At 37.7% G+C, this 17,165-nt stretch overlaps 1 protein-coding gene across 1 annotated transcript in view; it reads left to right on the top strand.

The window, feature by feature from the left end:
• Window positions 1-17,165, top strand: part of LOC150100463 (unconventional myosin-Id-like) — a 288,786-nt gene that overhangs the window by 178,458 nt on the left and 93,163 nt on the right. Inside the window, exons 11-12 of the mRNA XM_090403250.1 lie at window positions 11,191-11,336; window positions 13,009-13,063. Coding sequence (XP_090259376.1) covers window positions 11,191-11,336; window positions 13,009-13,063 — 201 coding nt within the window. The remainder of the gene's footprint in view (window positions 1-11,190; window positions 11,337-13,008; window positions 13,064-17,165) is intronic.

The raw sequence follows: 17,165 nt of genomic DNA, 5'->3' as shown, positions 1-17,165 counted from the left end.
AAGAATACTTAGAGGCATAGTCTACCTTATCCTTGTATTACGGTTAGGAAATCCAAGGATACTTAGAAGGTAGTGGGCACTTAAGTGCCTGTTACAACCTATTCGATTTTACTGATGAAAATGGAATGGGTTGTTTGGTTGGATTTTTGTTGTATTATGGGATTTTTTGAACTTTTTTTTTTGTGGGATAATTTTTGTCATCCGAAATAAAATCACATTTCTATTGGTTGTGATTCATTGTGTTTGGTGAGGAAGAGATAGAGGAAGTGGGGAATGTAGTGAGAGGTGACACTTGCAAACATACTGCAAGACAGAGGGAACTCGGTCTCCTGTCCATATGTGGCCTTCCCCCTGCAACTGCAGTGTTTAGTCTCCAATTATGAACTGGAAAAATATGTGGTTGCAGGATTTGATGCTAGCTGATCAGGTGGCCTCCAGATTCATTACTAACATGGTTCAGTCTGATGTACTAACCGGCAGCCAGCTACAGTGAGATTAGTATGTCATTGAGTGTATCACTCTCACTGCATGTGGGAAGAGTGGGTGGGACAGAACTTGGAACCCTTGAAATACTAGCAACCAAACATGGCTGTAGCCACTTCATGTCTCTAATAAGCAAGTTGGTAGTATTTCACCGGTGGACGAAATACATCTACCACCTAGAGGTTTAGTTGGCATTCCTTTCTAATGGTAACCTTTCCTTTACTGTATATACACAGGCAGATACATTCACAACTCTCTGACCACCATCCCTCTCAACAATATGGTATTATTATTAAAACCCTAACCAATAGAGCCCACAATCTTTGTTCCAGTGGAACCTCTCTTTCAACTGGACTCAACCACATACACAACAACTTCCTTTCTAATGGCTATAGTAATTAATGAATTAAAAAAAAAAAAAATCAGTTCCTCCCCCATATCCCGGCCATCTCTTTAGAAGGATTTTATAAATGCTATCACCATCCCCTACATCCATGGCACATTAGAAAAAATAGCCAGGTCCTTACAAAAGTACAACCTCTACATAGCTTTTAAGACCTACTGTAAATTTGCTACCCTTATCTGTTCTACAAAAGATCGGCACTTTCCTCTCTCGGTTCCTGGAGTATGTGAAGAACTCTGTTCCTGCAAGCTGGCTTACTTCGGACAGACAGACAGATAGATAGATTAGCAACCATCCAATTAGAAGAACACAAATCATACATCTACAGTCACAACTGTGGTCAATTTGTGTTGTATTTCGGTGTGTGTTACAAAAGTTATTTGAAATCTCTGAAAATGTCTCAGTGACTGAGACGAAATATTGGAAGCATTAAAAAATAAAAAGTTTTGTTTTTAATCCTTTCCTAGTGCTGTAAATATTCCATTAAACCTCCAACATGACTCAAGTTGGTAGATCATTCCCCTCCTCATATACACACACATACACACTAATAAAAAAAAAATCCCATCTGTTTCAATTTATTTAACAGCTTGTTATGTTGCAGTTTATTAAACGCTTTTGCAAACTCTTAAATATATCACTATATATATATATATATATATATATATCTTGTGCAAAACATTTATCAGCTTGTTATAGTACATCAGTTAGTAAAACATGATCTCCCTTTAACAAACCCATGCTGAAAACCACACACAATACTGCTCATTTCTGTATCCTACTACTCACCAATTTCTCTAGTACCTTGATAACTCCAGATATATAGATGACTATAATTTGCAGCCATAGCCTTATCACCACGTTTATGCAGTGAAACAATTTTACTTTCTTTCCACCCCCTTGGAAACTGAGTAGATTTGGCATGCCTGTTTAATCAAATCCCTGGAACATTCCTTTAAGACATGTGGTGATATATCATCAGATCCTATTGCCTTATTGACATTGAGGTTATTTATTTCCTCATATACCTCCTGCTCACTCATAATTAAGCCATCCTCTATATCTTCTACATTTGAGTTTCTCATGATTTCACCCTGATGAGGATGAAATACTGTGAACACTGAATACCTCAACAATGTCTTCTGCAGTAGTTTCCATTCTACCATTTTCATTCATTAACATCTTAATCATTCTTCCTTCTACTTGCTACCTATCTAATAAAAAAATAAATAAATAAAAATTGAACTCTGTAGGGTTTTTCTTTGCCCGATTTGCTAATTTCTGCTCTTTTTTTATCAATTTTGTTGTCCTTGCTGACTCTCTCTCTCTCGGCTTGTTCTTTATACTCTTCATGCAACTGATTATTATCGTTATTCATCTTGTACTACCTCCAGAGTGCCTTTGTCTTCCAAATTTCATGCTTAATCTCCTCATTCATCCATTTTACACTTACCTTATTCAGCCTTTTGACCTTCGGAATATATTTGCACATTGATGCTGTTATGTATTTCTTTGTCATTTCCCAAACAGCATTTATTTCCTTACCACCCAACTCCTCATTCTATGCTATAACTCCAAGCTGTCTCCTAAGCTTATCATAATCATCCAGCCTTGTACTTCCACCTATATCCTTTCCTCATGAAGGTCTCCACATGACTATTCACAACTCAGGTGATCACTTCATAATCACTCTCACCAACTAGAGGAAAGTGCAAAACCTCACTCACAATTACATCCTCTGATGAAATGATCAGATCTAAAACTCTCGATCCTCACATGTCCTCTTTTACATGCTGCCTGAGATGGTTGTCTCTCAAGAACTCAAATTCATTTTCCTTATTCCCAAATGCTACTCTTTATTCCAATCTATACTGCCATAATTAAAATCACCCATAATAATCACCCTTCCTTTGTTCACTAACCCAAGTTGTTTATATATTTCTTCATCACCATCCTCCATATTCCCTGGCCTATATCAGCATCCAACTAAATATCTCTTTCTCTCCACCTCACACCACACTACCTCATAACCATTGCCACTGTTTTCCTCTCTTTCATGTCTACCTTATGTGGACATAATTCCTGCTATCATTGAATAGGTTTTCTGATCCTATGACCAGGTTCAATACTCTTGCACCTAGAATCCCCTCCATTATATGCTACCTGAAGTAATTATCTCTTGGTAGGTGTGTATTTTATTTCCTTCCTGCCATGTGATCTCTCTTCCTTCCAATCTATTTTCCATAGTTGAAGTTCCCATAATCACTCAACCTACACTATTATACTAATTTGCTGATGCATGTCTTCCAGATCATCCCTGGAACTCCTGGCCCATAGCAGCAATCAACCATATATTTGTCTTATTGGCCTTGATCTCACACCAGACTACTTCAAATGAACAGCTGCTGTTCATTTGAAGTAGTTCAAATGAACAGAAGTTTATTCCTACCTGTCTCCTAATTCTTTTTGGCTGGAATTCATCTCTTGTCATTAGCGGTACTCTTGCTCTCATTCTGTTATCTCTACCTTTCCTGAAAATACTAACCCTTCACATTCTATCCTTGTAACTATATTATCTGCAATTAGCCAAGTCTCACTAATGCCTATAACTTTGGCAAGGTTGCACTAACCAATGCCAAAAACTCCTCACTGTTGTTCTTAATACTTCTAGCATTAGTATTAGAAACTGAGCATCCCTTTAGACCTCCCCCCCTTTATTTCCTGACTATCTTATTGAATATTTTGGCTTGAGAGATTAGATTCTGCACTTGTTGGTCATTCTCACTCACTAGCCTAATGGATGCCTTCACGCACATTCACCTGCATCTACCCTGATTGTTAGTTTTCCTGAATTTGCACTTCAGCATTCTTGATGAACAAGCTCTCTAGGTATCTAACACCAAAACCATTTCGATGCAGTCTGTCAGCTTTATTCAAATCCTTCTTTCTATCAAATACAGGCTGTAGGTCCACAATCTGTACATCATTCCTTCTGCAAAACCTGTGTATTGATTCCTTTGCTATTACAGTCCTTCTCAATTTGCCATCACAGCATGGCAGATTTATAATTCATAACTGACTTTAATGGTATTAACAACACTTTGCTCATTGTTGTGTGTAAACCACGAGGTGGAGGGGGTTGAAAAGTTGTGAGACCTAGAACCAAAATGATGTTAAAGCAACTGATATAACCACAAGAAAGGACATATCTTTAAAGCTATAACCACCCTGTTTCATCAAATTGTAATAATTTGTTCTTTTTCTTTTAGGATATATAAGATTATATGTCAAGAGTTTTGAAGAAATTTGAAGACACAGAGGTGTAGGCCATCAAGTTTTTCATGCTGCAAGAAAAATCTGCAACTGACATTCAAAACTTTGTGTGAGACTTTAGGAGACTGTACCTCAGCATATCCAACAGTTGCCAGATAGGTGGCCAAGTTTAAAACTGGGCATCCTGAGACAACAGATGTTCCCAGGTCAGGACAACCTTCCACAGCAATTACGCCTGATAACATTGATGCAGTGCATGCTATGATCCTTAAAGATAGACGAATACCAGCCAAAAACATAGCAAAGACTCTGGGGATATCCAGGGAATGAGTTGGGGTCATTATCTACCAACATCTGGACATGCAGGAGCTCTCAGCGAAGTGAGTCCCTAAATGTTCAAATGCCGACCAAAAGAGAGAATGTGTGCTGTTGTTTTGAGAAATCAGGTGCAAATGTTTTGGCCTGTATTGTGATTATTGATGAAATATGGCAACAACAGACAAACAACAATCAATGGCGTGCAGACACAAAGGCTCTCCATGGCCAAAAGAAGTTCCAAATCCAAATGGTGTAATCCTTACCAAGTACAGTAATCTCTCGATTAGTGCGTCATTTTTTTTCGATACCCAAATTCAATTAGTGTGCCTATATACATCTTAAAAATAAATGTTACAATTTTTAAAAATTTTCTATCTATACATTTTTATGCTAACTATTTTAAAAAATCGCTCACCAGAATGAAATAATTTAGTTACTGAATTAAAACATTTTACAAAGGTATTTTTAATGGCATACTACACTACTTCCATGTATGCTATGTTACAAATTTTTACCGCCAAAATTTATGTCGTCAGTTTGAAAATATTTTTCGTACAATCGAAGTTTTTAAGTAACAATGCTTTGAGGCTGACCCTGATGAAGAGAGAAGCAGTAAAATTTGCAGAAGAGTAGAAGAGGCAATAGGACCATACCGTCGGTTGTATGAAAAAAAGAAACAAAATGCCTCCTAAACTACGTTAGCTCAATTCTTTGTTAAGAAGTAGAATAATAAAATTTATATTCTGAATATGTTTTATTGTCTTTCAGCTTCATGGTTTTCCTTTAACTAGGCCCTGAGACATACTTTAATTCTTTTATAAAAAAAATTAAGGGTCAAAAAAGAAATCTGAGGAACCAATTATACATTTATATTCGATTAATGCATTTTTGATTAATGCTCCTCTTTTAAAGAATGCATTAGGTGCACTAATCGAGGGATTGCTATACTTTACTGTTATCCTTACCCAAAAAGGTGAAACTGTTACAGCAGCAGCTCTGAAGGAATTGAAGGTACTGAATTAAAAATGGCGCAGGAAACTGAGCAGATGCATGTTGCTTTTGTAGGACAATGCACCTGCTCGTGAAATCCAACAGACTACACACAACTTGGGATTTCGATGTCTGCCTCACCCACTCTATTCACCAGACTTGGCCCCCACCTGACTTATTCCCAAATTTAAAGAAATACTTGAAAGGAACAAAATTTATCACAGATGAAGTCATATCTGCAGCTGAGGACTAATTTGTGCAACAAGGGAAAGACTTTCTCAGAGGATTGCAAATGATGCAGAACCATTGTAACAAGTCTATAACACTTTGTTGGGAATATGTAGAATAATGTGTAAGTTATATGGTTTTACTTCGAATTCTTCATGGTGATTATCACAACTTTTCAGCACACCTTCATATAACCTACTACTTCATGCTCTGAAGATACTGGTTTGAAATCTAGTGAAATATAAGCCAGTTCATAAACATCTTTATTATATTATAATTCATTTTGTGCTGTTAATACTGTTAAAATGAGTTATGAATAGTTTTCAACACCTAAGCTTGTTTATTAGAAGACTTACAACTATTACCTTCCGTGTGTAGAGGCTTAAGTGCTGTGAGGACATCATGTTTATGGCTTAATGGAATGTATACAGCACTCAGAAAGGATTAACATAGGTTTCATACTTCCTATATTTCGTCCTAGTCACTAGGACATCTTCGGGAATTACAAAAACAACTAATGTAACATGAACATAAATATTATACAATACTAAGCCCAACCACGTGGGTAACACTAAAGCCCTCTAAGGGCTTTAGTGTTACCCACTAAGGAGCGCCCTCTAAGGGCTGGGGGGGGGGGGGGGTGGGGGGGGGGGGGGGTGGGGGGGGGGGGGGGTGGGGGGGGGGGGGGGTGGGGGGGGGGGGGGGTGGGGGGGGGGGGGGGTGGGGGGGGGGGGGGGTGGGGGGGGGGGGGGGTGGGGGGGGGGGGGGGTGGGGGGGGGGGGGGGTGGGGGGGGGGGGGGGTGGGGGGGGGGGGGGGTGGGGGGGGGGGGGGGTGGGGGGGGGGGGGGGTGGGGGGGGGGGGGGGTGGGGGGGGGGGGGGGTGGGGGGGGGGGGGGGTGGGGGGGGGGGGGGGTGGGGGGGGGGGGGGGTGGGGGGGGGGGGGGGTGGGGGGGGGGGGGGGTGGGGGGGGGGGGGGGTGGGGGGGGGGGGGGGTGGGGGGGGGGGGGGGTGGGGGGGGGGGGGGGTGGGGGGGGGGGGGGGTGGGGGGGGGGGGGGGTGGGGGGGGGGGGGGGTGGGGGGGGGGGGGGGTGGGGGGGGGGGGGGGTGGGGGGGGGGGGGGGTGGGGACACCACCCACAGGGTCTCTTGGAAGAAAACAACACCATGTTTCACCACAGCAAATTCAAGAAAGAGAGAGAGACTATTCTTTTCTTAGAAGCAGCAGCAGCAGCAGCAGCTCTCAGAAATCAACCAAATCTCAATAAATACGGTTGTATTAAACTTCCGAAGATTTGGGAAACACTCATCACCAGAGGTCCCACCTTACATTCCAGGCCACCTACAACAGCTCTTAGAGGGCGCTCCACCTAGGACTTTAGTGTCACCGACGTGGTTGGGCTTGGTATTGTATAATATTTGTGTTCATGTTACATTAGTTTTTGTAATCCCCAAAGATGTCCTAGTGACTAGGATGAAATATAGGAAGTATTAAACCTATGTGAAAATTATTACCTTCTCTCTTCATTTTTGCTTCTTCCATCAACTCCTGCACTTCCTCCCTCACAGAATACCTTGCACCTCTCAGATTATTAGTGTCAACCAAGATAATTAGATAATTTACCTTAACCTGTTTGTATTTGGATGGCACGATGTTTATCTAGGAATAAACTTTCCTGTAACTTTACTTCTAAACAGACTTTTTGTGATGTTACTTTATTCAGTTTCCTTGCTTTCTCTGACAAATTTGCACTCTGATTTTCAAAGATAGACTAGAAAAGATAAAAATGTAAGCTTTCTTTGTTTCCCAGAAGTTTCATTTTCTTCTGTTTCAATGCCCTCCTCTGACATTGTTACAATTTTTCTTTCTTATTGACTTGATTAGATTCTACTTTGCTTTTGTTATTACTGTGTATTTTTTCTTCCCACAGTCCAAATTCTCTTCCTGTCATATCCAACAAATTTTAACTTCTTTCCAACTTCTACTTTAAATATTTTGTTTTTATTTAAATTAGATCCAATGCAGTCCTTTTTTTTCCCCCTTATCTCTTAATATCAGCATCAATAATTCATGTTTTTCTAAATCACTTAGGGAATTGAACAACGTAGATTCGAATATAAATTAAAATTATACTTTAATAAATATTTCTGATATTTCGGCAACGTCACGTTGCCATTTTCAAAAGGAACTTACAAAAAGGCACGTGCACACAGGCACTACAACACAATAACTGAGAATGAAGATATGAAGCTATCGTTCTCCTAGAAGTCCTGATGGTGGCATTGATTCCCCCACATACAAATTAGCTAAACATTTGGCCAAAGAGCTCACACACTATACTGGCAACACACCATTACACATAAAAAAACTCAGCCCACGTCAAAGCCAGCATAGAAAACCTTACACTCCAACATACTGACATAATGGTCAGCTTTGACGTCTCCTCCTTATTCACAAATGTCCCACTCAAGGAAACTTTAGAGCTAATCCAAGCTAAATTTTCTCCCGATATCTCAGCCCTATTTCAGTTCACAATGAACTCAGGCTATTTTGTTTGGCAGGGAAAATTCTACAAACAAATAGAGGGGACAACCATGGGTTCACCACTCTCCCCTTGGCCAATTTCTTTATGGAGACCTTTGAAGAAAAAGCCTTAGCCTCTGCCCCACAAAAACCAACCATATGGCTTCACTACATAGATGATGTGTTTGCTATTTGGCCACATGACTCTGAAACACTCCTCTCTTTCTTCACACACTTTAACAACCCACACGCCAGAATCAAGTTCACCCTGGAAAAAGAGGAAAACAACAGCCTCCCTTTCCTAGACACACTAGTCACCCCCCAGCCTGATGGAACCTTGGTTTTCTCAGTTTATAGAAAATCCACCCATACAGGAAGATACATTCACCAACAATCCTCCCCCCCCCCCTCACAACAATATGGAGTGGTGAAAACACTATACAACAGGGCTGAACTAATCTGTTCTAACGACACAGCCCTAAACACTGAACTAAATCACATCCTCAACACTTTCTCAGCCAATGGCTACCCCCCCCCCCCCAAAAAAAAATCCCCAAAATATTAAAACCTACAAACCAACCATAGCCCCCTCCACAACAAAGATTATTCAAAAGCCATCACCATTCCCTACATCCGAGGCACCTTGGAAAAAATTACCAGAATTTTAAAAAAACATGACCTCACCTCCTGTTATGGGCTTACAGAAAATTGGCATCCCTTATCCGCTCCACCAAAGACCAACCACTTCCCCTAGACCTACCTGGTGTATACCAGGTCCCTTGCAGTTGTAAACTGCCGTACTTTGGCCAAACAGGCAGGACAGCGAATATCAGAATTTCTGAACACAAGGACTACATCCGGTTTCACAAGTACAGCCATTCTGGTCTTGCAGACCATGCTCTGGATACACGCCACAGAATACGGTGGAAGAAAGCCACATACACCGTAGCAAATACAAATTCGAAAGACTATTTATGGAATCAGCCTCAGCCCTAAGAAATTCTCCAAACCTCAACAAATTTGGTTGTATGTGACTGCCCCAAATTTGGGAGGCATACATCAGCAGACCTTCAGCCAAACAGCCAAGAACACCTACTTAGCCCGCTAGAGGGCACCATCAGGACTTCTAGGAGAATGATAGCTTCATATCATCATTCTCAGCTATTGTGTTGTAGTGCCTGCGTGCACGTGCCTTTTTGTAAGTTCCTTTTGAAAATGGCAACGTGACGTTGCTGAAATATCGGAAATATTTATTAAAGTATAATTTTAATTTATATTCGAATCTATGTTGTTCAATTCCCTAAGTGATTTAGAAATGCATAACCAACATATATGCCTGTCTACGAGAATCAGTAATTCATAATTTGTTCCATAAAATTCATTATCTTAATTGCACGGCAGCTTATAGTTTTTATTAATTCATCTGTCAACATTTCTCATAAAATGGCCAGCACTATTGTAATGCTTCTGTTCCTGTATATATTTCACTAGTTTTTGTTCCTTTCTGGTCTTTTAATTTTTAGTTTTCAAAATTTTCCTTTTCAAAATTTATAGTCCATTTGATTCATTGTTTTTCTGATTACTTATTATGGATCATTATCAATACCATTCACTTACTGTGTGTTCTTGGCTCAGTCACGTTTGGCTCCAAATATTTTATCATCCTTAGCTTCTAAAAATATGCAATTAGGTGTTTTAAATTACTCTTTAGTATTAAAATTTTATATTCTTTACTTAGCCTGTGGTTGGAGATATGGGATTCCATTACCTACTAAGCTCTGCTGTTTTTACAAATTTTTAGTGTGCCTGGTTCTTTTCTTTCTCCCACTTTTTATTCCAGTCTTCCAATATCTATAGGAAATCTACCTTATCAATACACTGATTGTTGCAAGTTATGTTATGGTGATGTCATTTACCTCTTCTACAGTTGCATTTGTAGCAGATGCATACATATGAGTGTGATTGCTAGATGTGCCTTTATGATTTGGATTATTCTGTCAGACACCATATCATATCTCAGTGTATTTTCTGTACTCTCTTCTAACTATGAATGCTATTGTTTCTTCTAAAACTTTCTTGTACAGCAAAAGAGTTAAGTTCTTTTTAGAAGTTTTGTGGTTATGTTTCACATTTTATTAGTTAATGATTGTAAATCAACAGAAAACGTTTTAGCTTATTTTATTCTATTGGTTTCACAGATACTTAATCCACATCCTCGGGAACTAAACAGTAATAATCTCAGTGGACGTGATATGTATTTCTATGTGAATCTCTCTCTCTCACACACACTCGCACACAAACTGTCATACAGTATTCTTGTATGATTTTTAAGTAATAATTTATGGTGAATGTTTCACAGTATCCATGAAACATTCTGTACTGTAGATGAGCTAAGAGTAAGATAATCTAATTTCTCTGCTCTACAAAGACCAAACGTACTAATATTCAAGACTTGCATATTGTGCAGTGAAAACCATCAGCTAAATTTCACTCTCATACACACCCACAAGTTCAAAGTGGGGTTCTTGAACTCAGTCTGTTGGTTGCTGAGCAGAGCTGCATGCTATCCATTTGTGCAATCTGTTATTGATACATATGTTTATCATTATGGACACACTGATTGTCAAAAAAAAAAGCTTCTTAATGACTTAGGTGTAAATCATTGTTTTCTTATATGATATTAATTAATTTATATTTTTTTTATATTGCTTATGAAGAAGCATATTGCACTTTCTGAAACTATTTATGAAATTCTGTTTTCTGAATACAAACTAGAAAAAAAGGCACGCAAGTGTCAGTGTGTTATCATTACAATTTAAAAATATATATAAAAGTATATACAAATTGAATGTTTCTGCAAACTTTATTAATAAAACTTGGTTGAAAATCTGTATTAGATTTTATTGAAAACACACCTTTTATGTTACTAAAACACGAAGAATTTCCTTATTATTTTTTTAAAAAATATATTTCAGCTGTGCCCAACAGACAAAACTCTTGATCACCATCGTGACTTTCGGATTAGACATTATGCTGGTGATGTGACTTACAGCATTGTTGGTTTTCTGGACAAGAATAAAGATACTCTTTATCAGGATTTCAAGAGATTACTGTATAGTAGGTATGTCTTTGTAAATCTTAATGGATGTGTTATGAGCATTGGTATTCCTTGTAAGATTTCATTTTTACGACAAGAAGATCGATTTAATGTTGAGAATTGTGACTGGTGGTGTAGCAGATTTGGAGGATAGTGTAGTTTTGGGTAGGTAAATATCAAGCAAAGGTAGAATGGGGTACTAAGAGAGGAAGTCAAAATTATAAATAATAATGAATTCATTTTTGTGAAAGGAGAAATAGAAAGGCTTGATAGTCTGAGAGAGTAGATATTCTTCTTCTTCATTACTATCATATAGTAGTAAGGAAGGAATTTATGGAATTCTTGAACAAATGTCTTAGAGAACATGTAGAGCTGACATAGGGATTAAAGAGTTTTGGATTTGGTCATATTATATTATAATCTTATAACTGAGGTTTTATCTTTTTCACCAGTTGGTGAAAGTGACCATATAGATTTTGTTACCTTGACTTTCAGGATGAATGGATATGCAGAAGTATCAAGGAGAAAGGAATTTGTTGTGGAATTATATGTGGGTTTTATACATGGTTCAGTACTGAGCTTTTTAGTGTTTAACCTTTGTCACTATCATTGTCAGTGGATTTCAAGGGAATATTCAGTTGTTTTCAGCTGATGTAAATCTTATTAGTGATAGTGCTGATGTTGTGGCTCTTCAGGAGGATTTGAATAAGCTGGATAGGTAGTTGAAGGAGTGGAGATTTAACCACCTTACCAGCCATTATGGATCAAATATGCATCCTCATATGCTTCATATCCATCATAATTTCAATGTAATACGAATGGTATTACAATTTTCATAAGCACTTCGCATCCATAGTAATTTGGACGTATATATGTCCTGGCCGATAGCGTGGTTAAAGTCTTGACACTTGGAGTCCATTGATAGAGATTTACATACCCTGCTGGTATAACTATAAGAGGAATTGGATTAGACAAGAGATTTAGTAATAGTTGAGATATTTGGAGTTTGAGACATATTGCAAAGGTAGTGAAGGTAACCCAGAAGATAGCTGTGTGGTACTAAGAATGTTGAGTAATAAAGATAAGATGTGGTTCCATTGTGTGACATCCTGATCAGACTACATCTGAATTATTGTTCTCAAATCTGGTCAGATATTTGAAGAGAATAAATAAGCCTTGGAGCAGGTATAGAGGCAGATCACAAAAATATCAGGACTGTACAATGTCCATTATGAGTATAGATTGAGGGCATGCAAACTGCAGAGTTTGTTAGATAGAAGATAATGAGGTGATATGATCGAAACTTTTAAACTGTTAAGATATACAGGATTGATGCAGATGAGATCTTTCATATAGCAGAACAAAAGGAGTAAGAACAAAGAATGAGTGGAAGGGAGGGATCAATAAGAGGATGAGAAGTGGCCTCTTTTTTTAAGTTAGTTGGACTGTATACTTTGATTGGGTGGTGTGCAAATGGTGAATGAGTTTAAGCAATGACATCTTAGACTTCATGTTGTTGAAAATGGTCCTTCATGATGCGTCTTGTTACTTCATGGAGATCTTGAATATAATTATAATATTGAACATGAAAGAAAAGTATTGTTAATTAGTTTATAACTTGTATTTAAAGCACAATTGGATAAAAAAGAATTATACATGAAATGTTTTAATTTTTTTTCCCCTCTCCCTGCTGTAGTTCTAATGAATTAGTAAAAGCCATGTGGCCAGAAGGAGCCCAAGATATTACAGTTGTGAGTAAGCACCACATTGATATTCACTTTTATTATTACAAATATATGAACTTCAGATTTTTTAAAATTTTCCTTTATTTAACCAATAGTACTTGTGAATATTGTTACATAATTCATGTGTGTCATTTGTTATCAATATAATATCAACATTGATATCAATATAATTGAGTGTAGTGATTTAAGTTACCATTTATGAGAAAAGTAGCGTTATTATAAAAAAATTTTATTAGAAATATTTATTCACAAATATATATTCCAGTCATTTACTAGTAACAATTCAGGCTAAACTCCCATTAAGAAAAAAAAAAATTAAAAAGCATTTTTTAAAAAAAAAAAATAGGAAAAATTCAGTTAGCATTGTGTAATGGGTATTAAAGATAATAGATTTTTTTTTTTTTTTTTTTTTTTTTTTTTTTTTTTTTTTTAAACTCAAAAGAACTTACACTTAATGTTTTAAAGTTCACAAGGGAGTTTGAGAATATAATCTTTGGAATGGGAGTTGCCTTGGCTTGTTCCATTTAAGACACTCTGCTCAGGAATCTGTGTATTCACCTTTTATACTGAACCCTCTGAGCACATAATCCCATGTTCTGTATCCAGGAGGTGTGTCAAATTAAATATACTTGTAGCCTTTGATACATTAGTGAAACTGGATACATGGTAGATATGGGAAAATCTGTTCAATAAATCTGTTTAATCCACTAAATATATGAAGAGCCAAAGGCTTCAATTTGGCGACATATAACTTAAGTTAAGGGATATTACATCCCATATTGTTTCTTAGCCAAATAACTTAACTCCTAGGAGCTGTATTACTTGGCAATTCTCATAGAGGGGATGTAAGTTCTGTTCGCTACAAACTTGGTATTAATTAGGTCTACCTACTCACTGATGAGACTTCAATGAAGGTTGAAACCGGTCTGGGTAGTGACCTTCTCTCATAATGTAGAACAGTAATACAGCTCCTAGGAATTAAGTTCACATTATGGGTAAATATCAAGAATAGTGATTGGAGCTTGCTCCACCTTTGCTATGAGTTGCCTCAGCTTGCACTACCTTAAGGGTCAGTTGCTGCTATTCAGGTATTTGCTTATGCTTGGAATCACCAAACTTTATATAATTTCTATATTCAGCATGAAACTCTTTTGAGTTTCTTATTTGGCTAAGAAACAATATGGGATGTAATATCCCTTAACTTAAACTGTTTAATCCACTCTGGGATAAGGAAGTCTCCAAATCATGCTCTGGAGACATTCATGGGATTGATTTGAAAAACATGCACAGCTCTTATGACAAACCACAACTTTGTACGAAAAAAAAATTTAAAAGGCTTGAGACCTTCATAAAGCAACTAAATCCAAGTAAGATCAGTAGTCTCAGTTTCTAAGATTTGGTGAACACATACACGATGTCCACCCTTAGACAAGTGTACATCAATTTAAAAAAAAAAAAAAAAAATCAAGAGCTTTTTTAAGACTCTTCTCTTTTTCTCTTCTACTCATGGTGGGTTGAGTTCCTCGAAGACAAATTTTTGCCATTTCTTTCTGTCTGCTGTCTTTTGATAAAGTTCTATTATGGAGTTTAAGTGGGTGCTTTTTTAATGCTATCAATTCATTTCTTTTTTGGTCTTCCTCTGCTTTAAAACTCTAGCCTAAATAATTAAAGGTCAGGCAAAGAATTAAAAGGACTGTAAGCTATGAATGACTATTTTAATACGAAGTGGCAGTAGTGATTAAAAGGTTTAACTGCATATCAAAAATAGGAATTTCTGAATCAGCTCTTTGTATATGTGTATACATTCTTGAAGATGACCTTAATGTATTGGTCAATGTAGAATTTTAATGTAGTTGTTTATCTCAAAATAGTATTTGATTCCACAAATCTGAATGCTCTTCACCATTCAATTATACTGAAAGAAATTGACAGAGATATTAGTTCTGATATGTACCTTAATATCCATAATTGAGATTACATTGTTATTGGCTTCCTGTCATTAGTTTTTTCCAAATCAGTTTGTCAGGTCAAGGTGCCGTTATTGTCATTAACTAAATCAATCTACCTAGATCTTGATATTCCTCTGGTCTTCTCCTGCAGTCCTACCATCAAACACTTGTTCTGCTAACCTTTCTTTTCTCTTTAAATAACCGTAATGTTTTCTGTGAACTTTGCTCACACATTCTTGAATATTAATCATATTGACTTTCCATTATCTTGATTCTTGATTATTCTGTAATTGATACCATCAGTTCACTCCCCCTAACTTTTTTTTTAAAGGAGTGTGGATTTCATCAATTGATTTCAGTGATGAAGTTGTATGGAATAACCCTTTCTTACAAAAGTCCTGATATGGCTAGCCACCACCTAAGTGATCACTTCATTGGTCACTTTCGCCAACTGGAGGAAGATGCAACACATCATTTACAACATCTTCTGAAGAGTAATTAAATCCAAGACCCTTGATCCGTGTGTGGCCTCCTTTGTCCCTCAAAAACTCAAATTCATCCTCTTTGGTTCCAGACACTCTTTTCATTCCAGTCTATATTACCATAATTGAAATCACACAGATCACAACCTTCTTATTAGCCAGATCAATTTCCCTAAACATTTTTTCTCGCTGACTTCCACATTACCAGGTCTATAGCAACATCCTACTAAATATTTAATCCTATCCACCTTCACTTCACACCATACTGCTTCAAAACCACTGTCACTATTTGCTCCTTGCATCTCCACCTTAGATGGCACAACTCCTTTGCCATCATCAATAGCACTCCTCCCTTTTTGACTTATTTGTCTTCACGAAAGACTATATATATATACACATCCCTCCATCTCTAACTCTGCAAGAATGTCATCCTCGTTCAACTATTTCTCACTTATTCTAACAGTATTTGGGTGAATGAACTCTATCAATGCTACAATTTCACTACCCTTGTTTTGAATACTTCTAGCATTTGTAAATATATGCACTAGTTCATAACAAGTCCCTCTGACCCCACTTCTCGGATATGATTACTCCACACTCCTCCTCCATTCCTCTGTCATCCCTGATATTACACCCCCTCCCAAGACATCAGTATCACCCCTGCATCCTTGAATGTCTTAATTCTTTCTTATGTGCTCACACATCTATTCCTGAAATCATCATCCACACTTCTCATGTTCCCTGTCCACTGTGACTTCCCATTTTCCTGTCTGTCTCGTCTTTCTCTTTACTCATGCCATTTACCTCTTCATTCACAAAGTCTCCTACCTTACTTTCCTGCTCTTCTACATCCTCTTGTTTCCTCAGGTCTTACATTCACTTCAGTCATTATTTTCTCTTGCAGCAACGGTTTTTCCAACCGACTCATGTGAGATCCATTTAAATGTAGCCCGTCACTTTTATACAGCTCTTTCTGTCCCTCAAATTCATCCCGTACATTCACAAAATGAATTCCTTTCTCCTCATATGTGCCCATCAATATAAAATTCAGAATCTTCACTCACCTTCTCAATTCATTGTTATCATACTTAGGCAACACTCTGACTACCTTATCTACCACACTGTTAGCTTTCATTCTCTTTAACATCCCTCTTACTTTCTTCTTGTTATTAGTCAAATCATTTATGCTGACTACCAACCTTGCACGCCTTTTCACTCACCACACCTCTTATCATTGAATCCCCCATACATTGCCACTTTCAAATCATTTGATATTTCTTTCAAATCTTTTGTTCCATTCTTCCTCATGTTCCCATGCAAATCCATAATTCTCTTCAGTTTCATTCTTCATATATTTAATCTCCTGCCTCATCTTTACCAACTCTACTTCAATCTTTTCAATTACTTTCTCTGCCATTGACATAAATCACTAACTTGCACATCTGCTCTCTTTCTATCCACTGCTGCTGTCTTGCTGCCAGCTATACCTGCTCTCTCACACTGCCAATTCGCTGGCAGCTATGCTCTCTCTTACTGTTACCATTCAAGCATTCAACCATGCTATCAATGCTGTTTACTTCTGTAGCTACATCTACGATCTTTTGCTTGCTGTCACTGACATTCAATGACATCTCATAATCCATAAGCATTTCTTGCACACCCAAGCTCCTTCATCTC

Source organism: Typopeltis vanoorti, chromosome 13, assembly GCF_054136105.1.
Source record: "Typopeltis vanoorti isolate ZY-2024b chromosome 13, IOZ_Tvanoo_1.0, whole genome shotgun sequence".
NCBI classification, from domain to species: Eukaryota; Metazoa; Arthropoda; class Arachnida; order Uropygi; family Thelyphonidae; genus Typopeltis; species Typopeltis vanoorti.
Note: the sequence above shows the minus strand (reverse complement) of the source record. Positions and strands in the feature narration are given on the sequence as shown.